Source organism: Ctenocephalides felis, unplaced genomic scaffold (assembly GCF_003426905.1).
Source record: "Ctenocephalides felis isolate EL2017-DRISC unplaced genomic scaffold, ASM342690v1 CF-g0.4_SCAFFOLD_01604, whole genome shotgun sequence".
NCBI classification, from domain to species: domain Eukaryota; kingdom Metazoa; phylum Arthropoda; class Insecta; order Siphonaptera; family Pulicidae; genus Ctenocephalides; species Ctenocephalides felis.
In genome coordinates this window covers 40,155,208-40,166,063 of record NW_020537758.1, presented here as the reverse complement: position 1 = coordinate 40,166,063, position 10,856 = coordinate 40,155,208, and the positions used below count along the sequence as shown (strand labels likewise).

Sequence of the window (10,856 nt, the reverse complement as noted above, 5' to 3'; positions counted from 1 at the left end):
AGCGCTACTCTGAACTCGGTGGCTTCGATGCGAACTAAAATCTCCGCCAAATTCAACCCTGTCCACAATTATATATCGTTCATACAAATTTATAATAGATTTATATATAATTGTGGACTCGTTCCCTAGAATTATATATGTACTACTACGTATTACTATCGACAAACATATATTTTCAATAAAGGTAAGGTGTAAATTCATTCAACATATGTTCAATAGTATTTAGGAAAACGTATAAATATTAGTAACCGTTCAATATACGATGTAAATATAATTATGCCCTGCAAATCGCACAAATGGGGTGTAAAATTTTGTTAACCATCCAGTATACGTAGCAAACTGAGATATTCTTTGAAGATTTATAACTGATGAAACCGTATTATCAAAATCGCTTCGACATAAAAAATATATAACGTTTTTACCATCCTACATATAGCTAAACTTTTAGTAAAAGAAAACTGATGGTAGGTACAATTGAAGCAATATAACAGCTATAAATACTGGCAGAACGAAAAATCAAAGACTTCAATACTCAAATAATATTTACAATTTTGGAAGATAAGAAAGAAGATTCTAATTTTCACTTACATACACATATGTTGAAAAAATTACACTAATACGGGAGTTATTTCAATTGGTATTAGCGTCGGGACTGGTGTAGATGCCATTCATAAAATAGTCAGAAATCATTTGGTAAACTATGAATTTTAGAGAGAATTCATCAAGGATTTACATTATTTTGGATTTATTCAGGATAAATCCATTGTTGTTACATAAAGAAATTACGAGAAGACAATGTACAAGGCAGGAACTTTCTATTCCAATTAACTTGTCGTATAGTTCCAACAAGAATTCAGAAAAAAATCAACTAAGTACAAGTACAAAACAGATTCCCTAAAAGAAACTATTCCAGATAATGCTTTAGAAAAATGATAGAGAAAACAAAATCAGCCAAAAACGTAAAAAATGCGTGTGCAGAAAATACACTCTAAGAAAAAAAATCGTGAAAAATTGGATAAAACAGTATAAAATGTAGAATTCGCATTATAAAATAAAAGAAATATATTGTATTTGTATTTATAAACTCTTAAACTAGCATTAACTCTTCATTCAATACTGAAAAATACCGATTTTGCATGACCGGTCATTTGACCGGTCGCGGCAGGAATAGCAAACATGAAATGTCGGTAGGAATAGTGTTAAAGAAGAGTGCAATATATGCTGTGGGAAGTTGATATATTTGTATAAATATATTTTAGATTTGAAATAAAAATTAAAATGGTTTATTATATAATGAATATTAAATGAAAGATGTTTATTAATTTTATTTTTTTCATATAAATTAAGTTCACTGTTATATTGATACAATTAGCAGCTATGTAATTAAAAATTGCACATTAATGATTATTAATTTTTTATTTAATATCTTGTTAACCAAAATTAAGATGCAGTTTAAGTTAAATTAAACTATTTTAGACACTTGTCTAATTTGACATGATTTATTTAACCAATAAATAACTTAGTATTATGGAGAATTCATAAATAAAATCTACACAAAATTAATTGAAGTGTTTATTAAAATTTAATATATACAATAGTTTCAAAATGTAGACAAAAATTACATTTGTTAACACAGTAAGGTAGTACAAAAGTCGACAATAAGATTAGAAAGCATAGTGCGTTCTTATGTCTTCCAATTTCTTAGAAACTTCACTAGGATTCCGCTCCAAATCCCCAGCAATACTTTTTTGCTTCGCTGGCTCCAAGGAATTGAATTGCTCACACAAATCACCATCCAGAACATTCTGAAATAATTGATAAAAGTTTACATAGTTTGCAAATAAAATTTAAAAACGAAGTTTTAATATCATCTATCAATTATCAGATACAATAAAAGCAGAATCATGTCAGATCATAAGTCTAGCATGTGAAGTATTAAACATCATTTGATTTTAAATTAAGTAAAAATTTTTTAGTTATGATTATGGAAAAATTAATAATTACCTTGACAGGGAAGTAGTAACTTCTAAAACTTAAATGATCTCTTCCACAAAGTGGTGGATTTTCACTTCTCATATGCATTTCAAGATGTTGGAAGAAATCATGATCTTCACGTGAACTAAATGGTACCAGCACTCCCACAGATCCACTGATTGTTGTGTAAAGTAAACTTTCACCACCTCCAGGAATCAATGTGCATTTTTGTAAAGAACTGACAGTTTCACCCACATGAAATGTCGCTACAGTGTCAGCTTTCTGAGAAGCTCCTAGAAAAATTAATCAATTTAACATAATTCATTTCTCATTTACTGTAAGCCATATTAAAAATATGATCTTTCAATTCATCAGTATCAGAATATTATAATCACTGTCAATCAGGTGAAACACGGACTGATAACACATCACATGAAAAATTTATTGCTAACTTTAAATGTTTGAGGATGTAAAAAGTTTAATTGTACCATTTAGTAAACCACGATCCCATAAAGCTTTGTGCCCAGTTGGATCTTCATCAACATCATCACTAACATTTTGTGGCAATCTCAATATAGCAATATTGCCAAATTTGTCACCAGTGGCCACTGTATCATAATCAAGTAGGGTAGTAGCAGTAATCCATCTAGGATGGGTATCATCAGCAAATATTATGAGTTGATTTTCAGCTCTGCGATATCTGATACAATAAACCGATTCTTGAACATCAGAAGCAAAAATTCTCTGTCCAACAGCCTGTATATTCACTACTTGATTTGGAATGTGCTGAAATAAAAATACTGAATTTATTAACAAATAAAAAAATATCATATAGTAAATTAATTTATCTCTTTTCAGTACTGCAGGATTTTTAATCATGGAATTCAGTTTGCAATTATCATCCTGTAGTTAATACATTAATTATATAGAAGGTGAAGTGTTACCTTGTTTTCGCATTTTCTCAATAGCTTCTTTTTGCCAATTTCATAAACTCGTAACATCCTGCCTACTCCAGCCAGTAATCTTCCTTGAAAACCACATAACGCACCAGGTACTTCAGATAATTCAGTTCGATGAATTAATTCAAAAGAAGCGCATTCGTTATCAATCTGTAATAGTTTGATCAGTTAGAATTGATTATTTAAATATAATCAGTATATTGTAACTGATATGAAATTCAGAAGTAATTAATCACTCATAACTTTCAGAAGTGTCCTAAGGCATAAAAACATCATGTTAAATACTTTGGTATGTAAAGAAGGTGAACTCACCTTATATAAATCTAGAAACCCTGAATTGCATATTCGAGGATTCAATTGTAGATCTTTTGCAATACCTACAACTAAACTATGTTGATTATGCCCAGCAAATTTTACCAGGGCTATAGAAGTCACTGCTTCATTTTGAGGAAAGCAGTGAGTGAAAATAATGTCCCCATTTACATCCATGATACAAATTTGTGAAGCCCACATTCCTGGAATTAAAAAAAAATAGTAACTCTGAAATTCATGATTTTATTACTAAATACTAAAAATATTTTGAACATACCATGACCAGCTTTTGGCGCAGAAAAAAGATTTTCAGGTAAAGCATCATTTAAGAAAGCCTCAGCCATTTCAGATGCCAATTCTTGTTCTTCAGCCCCAGCAGCTTCTTTCATTTCTTCTGCCATTTGCATTTTTCTTTGTTTTTTAGTTTCATCAGTGTAGGCATTGTGTTCAGTTTGAGCAATTATTAATCTTCCCGTTTCATGAATGACAAATTTACGAGGAGTATATTGTAAAGGAAAAGAAATTTGGTTGAAAACTGCACCAAGCTTTTCCAAGGCAATAATTCTTAAAGTATTAGTAGAAATAGCTACAATGCCCTCAGGACATTGTTCACTTGAAAATCCTGATGCATATTCTAAACTTTCATGAGATAAAGGTGTTAAATGGAAGCGGTTTTGGTAATAATAACTGAGCCAAGATCTACTTGAAACAGCAAGTACGGCTTCATTTCCTTGTATTCTAATTCTGAATAATTTCACAGGTCTGGTACCCAAATATCGAATTCTAGCATTTGCCAAGTTTCCAGAAACTGGATCGAGAACAATCCTGGATAATGCACCATTTTGAAGTCCTATGTTGAGATATAAAGAACCAGAACTATTTATGTTCTTATCATTCTCAGAAGAATCTGATAACCCCATCTCAACAATGCAAAGAGATTCAGCAGGACATGGCAATGCATGCATAGATCTGCTCGACAAACAGTCCTTAAAAAATAAATAAAATAAAAAATAAATTAAATGAATGTCAATACTTTTAAGTACATTGTATTATAAACTTACAGATGGATCTAATGAAATAATCCGAACAGTGTTGTCAGCTAGACCAACAGCCAAAAACCAAGATCGCTGCTCACCTGGAGGAACTGAACCCAAGGCCATACATGAAACATCAGCTGATAATTCCAATGTTCCAGCAAACTCATCTAGTTGACCTGACTAAAGTTTGAATAAATTAATACTAATAAATTACCACTAAAATTAATTTTGAATAATAAAAATAAGCTCAGTATAAGTATGTTATCTGCATGAATTAATCAGAAGTGTCCTAAGGCAAATAAACATCATGTAAGTGGAGGAGTATTTCAAGAATGAGAACTAATATTACTAACTTGATTCATTTCAAAGTAGACCAATTCCCCTGCAGACAATGCAAGAACAATTTGGCGTTGATTAACAGCACATTTGACAATGGTTTTCTTGCCTGGAGGTTTCCACTCATTTACACCTCTATCTGCCCTAATGTGACGCATGCCTTCCGGATATATCTGAATATATAAAAATTCAAGTAAATATGGGATAATAAGTGAAAATATTTGTAAGAAAGTCACAGAATCATCAGCAACTGAAGTTTAATCACTGTCAATCAGGTGAAACACGGACAGATAATTCATCATAAGATTATACTCACAATTTTAAGTATTGATACAAAAAAAAAAAAAATTACTATCAAAAGTTTTGAACAATATTAAAAATTGAAACCTCAAAGTAATTTGTAATAAAATATGAATGCAATGAGCACAATAATAGTATGAAAAAATAAATCATGAGTATCATTTAAGGTTGTCACCTCACCTGAACTAAGCCATCTTTGCCAAGGGCACAACAGCTTAAAGTTGGCGTCGTACCAAGAAAGCCACTATCTGTTACTTCCTCTACTGTTTCACCAATAGACAGCACCAATGTAGCATTGATAAAAGACACTACTATGTATGCATCATATTTGTCTGCAAGAAACAGAAACAAAATTGAAGTTGTACTAAACACAGAAAAGGGTTTAATGAAAAAAGAGTTTAATTTGAGTATTCTAAACAGATCTTCAATTTTCCCTAATGGCTTCCGCAATATTCTTGAATCTTACCTTAGCTCAAACTGCATTTGCCAACCAGATTCACCAATTCTGAAAGTAAAAACTGGCGTTTGAATGATTTCAACACACCAGGGATATTATTCTGACTTTTAACAGCCAATAAACAAAAAGCTTATATTTTATAAAAAAAATTCTAGTGTGTTGAAAGTAAGCAAACGACTGAATTTAAATGTATTTAAAAAAAAAATCAAGAATGTATCCGTTTGAGTTCACTTCAAATCAAAATAATTTTTGTATTCAAAGGCGACAAACTGATTTATTATTTGCACATATGTTATGCATCTAGTTAAAACCCACATAGTGCAAGCAAGAATGTGCATAAATTGCAAAATATTTATAATATGAAGGTATCAGGTGAACTATTTGTGCCCCATTTGTAGTTCAACCAATACTAAATTCAATTAAGATGTTATTTACCATCAGTCTTGCGTTTAACAGTCCACACAGCATTAGGATTTCCAGGTAATTCTGATACAGCAATCTCAGTTACATGAAGACCATGCCTCAAAACTCTCATTGTAGAACGAGCACCCCTACCACAAAGCATATAAAGTTGTGGAGTATCCTCATTTGTTAAATCAGCTACTTCACAAGCTAAAAAGTAATTTAAAAATTTATATCAGCTGAACAAAATTAAGATGAAATGAGTGATATAGCAACTAGCTTCAGTGAGAGAGTTCAAGAGTAGATCATCACTACAAATATGTTATTTGTTTATCATCATGTGGGTAAAGTAATATTTTGTATTTTTAGTTTATTTAATGAAAGTATTGAATACCTAATATTGGAGATAATGATTCCATTTCATCAACCATAACCAAATTGCGTAATGGTCTTGGTGCAAAGAAGAATGTATCTCCTTCCTCAAGTGGCATTGCAGAAGAAAATTCAGGTTCATCATCATCATCTCCTAGATGTGCAATTTGATATAAGTAGCTAAAAAGTCATTCATGTTAATACATGAATATGGTCAAATATGTATCCAATAAGAGTATTTACTTACTGGTTTCCAAATTCTGAAGCAACAAACAAAAATCCAGTTTTTAATACGCATAAAGAAGCAGCTACAGGCACTGTATCAAAATACTTTAATTTGATTTCTGTTACAACATCTTCATCTGTTTCTAAGGTTACCTGAAAAAAATAGTTCAGGTAATTTTAAAAATTCGATATTTGTTAAAAGAAAAGCAAAGTTAGCTTATTAAATGCTAAGATATGTTATGCATTATCTAAACAATACATCAGAAATTATTCTGAAGTTTTTGTTAAACATACATCTTTATATAGCACAGTTGTTACGACCAGAACGTGATAAGAACCAGGTGCTGGAGATACCAACAAGTGCAATAATTATATCAGTAATGTATGTTATTGGCCTAAGTACCTTGAAAATATCTCCTTGTTCAGTTTGTGCTAAGAAGAAATACATGGATTTGGTTCGATGTGTAGCAGAACAAACAAAAATCATTCCCCGCTCAGGATCATCTAAATCATTTCTTCTTCGAGGAATTGGACACCTAAAATGAAATTAAAGAACTTAAAAAGTATACTTAAGAAGTATACTTAAATACTAAGCATGTTGCAAGAGGATTCTTACTAGTAACTTGAAAAATGTTTCTGCTTGAGTTCACTTCAAATCAAAATTTTTCTTTGTATTCGAAGGCGACAAGCTGATTTGATATCTGCACATTAGTTATGCATCTGAACTACAGTTCCGTTCGTGCAAGCAAGAATGTGCAACAAAATTTGAAAAATATTCAATTACCTTATATCATGTTGATCTCCCAAATTTTTATAAGTCAAATAATTTTCTGAACAAATTAACACACCAGAAGGACCATCATTACCACCGGGTACAGCAATTAAAAAATTTGCATGTTCTTCAAGTGGCTCTGAATATTTCCTAACAACATGATTCAAACCTAAATCGAGTTCATAAAATGTCAAGGTTTGTTGTGTCTTCATGGCAGCTTCACCTAAAACGATGTTAATATGATTTATAACACAATAGAAAAATTTCAAATCCAAAGGCTATTGCAAAATAGTTTTTGTTGAACTCATATCAGAGTGTTATACACATGGAAATGAGTATCCCAATGGTTCAGAGTACTATAGTATGATATAGCACTAGATAATAAACACAATACAAGCTATCTAAACTTGTTGCGGGTGATAGTGCAATTATTTTAGAGGGTGTTGAATCACTATTTTATGATTATATATTTACTTTGGCACTTTAACATCTTTTATAATGTACCTGTTGGATCTGAATCAGCATCTTCATAATCGATTTCAAGGCATGCAAACATAGGGTTTTCAAATCCTACGTCAACACCAACCATGTGATATACTAATGTATTGGATTTATGAGCTTCTAAGGGTGATGATATTGTTAAACGTCCCTCAGCTTGATTGAAAATATAAACCAACTTTTGCTTTTCAACAGCACCAATCATTACAGCACGTCCTATTAAAATTATTTATATTAGAACATGATTGAAATTATCTGAAGTAAAAATATTTTAAGTGTATTATGTTTGTAATGTGTTTAACCAGGGAACACTGTAAAAATGATGAGTGCTCCAACGATACACATATTACTATAGCACCAGTTTTACGACCAGAATATATATAAAAGTACTAAATTCTGGAGATACCTAAAGTGCATAACTAAGAGATAATGAACCATCTACATTTGAAATTTCAACATAATGTTATTAGAGCAAACAAAATTAAATTTTACTATAAATAAATCTATAAAGTAAAAAAGAACTGGAGAAATGAATTAGTATTGTACTGCACAGAACAAAAGTTTGTATGTAATATAGGAATGAAATCATTTGCATGCTTACCTTTAGGATCAATAGCCAAATATTGTCCTGGAACAATGCGCCTGCATCCAGATTTGCCAAACGTTTCTTGGTGAACACGCTCCAAAGTATTTTTTGCAGCATTGTATTCCAGAATAATTATACGACCAGAATCAGAACCAACAACTATGTAATCTATGATATAAAATAGCATTTAAGGTTTTGCCAATTTACCAAAGCAAATAATACTGCACGCTATATACTGATAAGTATATAAAAATTACCTTTAGTTCCTCCGGTTAACCTGAAGGACATTAAAGATCGCACAATGCCGAATATTTCCACTGTAAGCAAGGTATGTACTTTTCCCGTATTTACGTCGGGCCTCAAAACTTCTAAACTTTTGCCACGCGAAATAATTATTTCTTGCGTTTTATTGGTTCCCGAAAAACTACCGTGGACCGCATGAGTGGCCCCGGTAGCCCTTTGCAATGTTAGGTTATAAAGATGCATTTTGTAAGATCAAAATCGAGGTTACAAAACACCTTGAAATTCAATTATTTCCACGCCGGCCACATTCTACAATAAACAAAGAGGGGGTCACATTGGAAAAAAACATGATGAGAACAAACAAGATGGAGTTCCATTAAAAAATATTTAATTTCGTAAAATAATAGTATTACAATTTATATTATACTATGAAAATATTTACCTTGGTATCGAATGCAGCCGATGTTTGTATTAAACGCAAATAAAATTGTGATTAATTAGTTAAAATAATTCTTTTTCGAATGAGCTTCGAAGGCGTCCCGGAAATAAATGGCCGATGTACTAAAGAGTCATTTACTACATGAAAAAATATTGCCCGATAAGAAAATATTTATTCGAGATTTAACATTTTTGACGCGGGAAAATCAATTCGATATAATGTTTTATTTTATTTCATTTAATTCATAGACAATCGCCTAAATACATAATTTATGAAGAATATATATATTTTTGTTTAATATTTCATATTTATTTAATGGCAAGTAGGAAGCAAACAAATCAGACATTAATTTTTTTTAAATTGCCGAATTTGGGGAATTGTCGATTTGTGATGGGTCGAATAATTTGTTACAATTAATATAAATTATTATTTAAATAAATAATAATAAATTGAAAAAAATCTAATTAACGGATATACAGCCATTATGTTAAAATTTAATCCACAGATTTAAGACTAATATATTTTTTACTAAACTGATAATTAGAATATTTTTAATATTATGAAATATATCTTTTTATATGTGATATTGTTTAAAATGAAATCTTTACAAAATTCCACTTAATATGCATTGGTCCATAGATATAAACTTTACGCCCTACTTCATTTGAAGTAAAAAATAAGGAAATAACTATTTTACAACGGTTGATTGAATATTTCAATATATGTTACAAAATTTACATAATATGAACTTTTTGTATCCCCTTTCTCTGAAACTACTATATCGTTGAAAACACATATAAAATGAGGATTAAATATTTCGAATCATTTATATTTGGAACTACTAGTACGTGATACATATTATCATAGAGAATAAAAATAAAATGGATATTAAAATTATTTTGATTTTGTGCTTTTATTCAACATTTAATTTGATAAATAGTTTACCTCAAGATGATGTGTTTTCGAAAAGAGTTGTTCGTGCCGCTGCTGAGGTTTGATGATTATTTGTGATTTATAAATTGTGCAAAAAATATGTTATGAACATTATTATTAAACTGTGAAATAGCGCATATCTGCACTGCCCATACACAAATAGAAATATATAACAAATCCTCTTTTAAACAATTAAAATAAAACCATATTATCCAAATATATTTATATTTATATAAATAATAAATTTATAAATTTGCAATAAAAAAATATACTTAGTTGACCGCCGTATCTACTTAGAATCTTTATTATATTATATTTATATCAAAATTGAAAAGTTTGAATAACTATTATTTGTTATTCTGAGATCACTCTACGTATTTTAATAAAATAAATAATAAATAAATAAATATGAATATGATATATAATGTCAATTATGTCATCATAGCATAAAATAGTATTCTCAACAACAAAAGCCCCAATTTAAACTAGATTCTATATATTATATAATGTATAAAATATTATCATTATAAATTTCTTGTTCTTTTTTTAAAGTACACTTTTAACTGATATTAAGTTTTCCATTTTCTAAATTTCAATATTAATTTGAACCATTAATAAAACATCAATATCATATTTTTGAGTGAAATAAAACACAACAAATAGAATTAATTAAATAAATTTGCAATTAAACCCAAATCCAATCTTGCTTCTGTGATTTAAAGTGCATATTGTCCCAGCATATTGTCTTAAAAAATTATATTATTTTGATCGGAAATAAATCTATGCAAAAAAAGAGAAAAAGTGATTTAAAAACGTATATTCTATTCTATTTGTATTAATGTCAGAAATTAATTTTTATCGCAATGATTTTTCCTGCTTATCACCAAGCTTCCTAATTTCAATCTTTTTATAAAATATTTATAATTTTGGTACTTTAAACACGTCGCAACAAATTATTAAATTACATAAACCGATACTCTTTTATTTATGAACCGAATTGTAGTTAAACTA

General features: G+C 29.8%; 1 protein-coding gene across 2 annotated transcripts; it reads right to left on the bottom strand.

Annotated features, from left to right (window-relative positions):
- Nucleotides 1-1,574: 1,574 nt before the first annotated feature.
- Nucleotides 1,575-9,018, bottom strand: LOC113372435 (splicing factor 3B subunit 3-like). Of its 2 annotated transcripts, XM_026612766.1 has the most exons (18): nucleotides 8,916-9,018; nucleotides 8,488-8,782; nucleotides 8,246-8,398; nucleotides 7,651-7,860; nucleotides 7,159-7,369; nucleotides 6,778-6,910; nucleotides 6,397-6,527; nucleotides 6,172-6,329; nucleotides 5,811-5,987; nucleotides 5,099-5,250; nucleotides 4,636-4,791; nucleotides 4,307-4,462; nucleotides 3,523-4,231; nucleotides 3,246-3,448; nucleotides 2,919-3,083; nucleotides 2,463-2,760; nucleotides 2,005-2,267; nucleotides 1,575-1,805 (listed from the first exon to the last, which is right to left on the bottom strand). In XM_026612766.1, the coding sequence occupies exons 2-18, from the start codon at nucleotides 8,714-8,716 to the stop codon at nucleotides 1,665-1,667; spliced, it is 3,645 nt and encodes a 1,214-aa protein (XP_026468551.1). In that variant the 5' UTR covers nucleotides 8,717-8,782; nucleotides 8,916-9,018; the 3' UTR covers nucleotides 1,575-1,664. The 2 variants fall into 2 exon arrangements, with proteins under 2 accessions (XP_026468551.1, XP_026468552.1); XM_026612767.1 differs by lacking the exons at nucleotides 1,575-1,805; nucleotides 2,005-2,267; nucleotides 2,463-2,760; ... (3 more) ...; nucleotides 4,307-4,462; nucleotides 4,636-4,791 and adding an exon at nucleotides 5,385-5,423 and having other exon boundaries at nucleotides 5,117-5,250.
- Nucleotides 9,019-10,856: the final 1,838 nt, after the last annotated feature.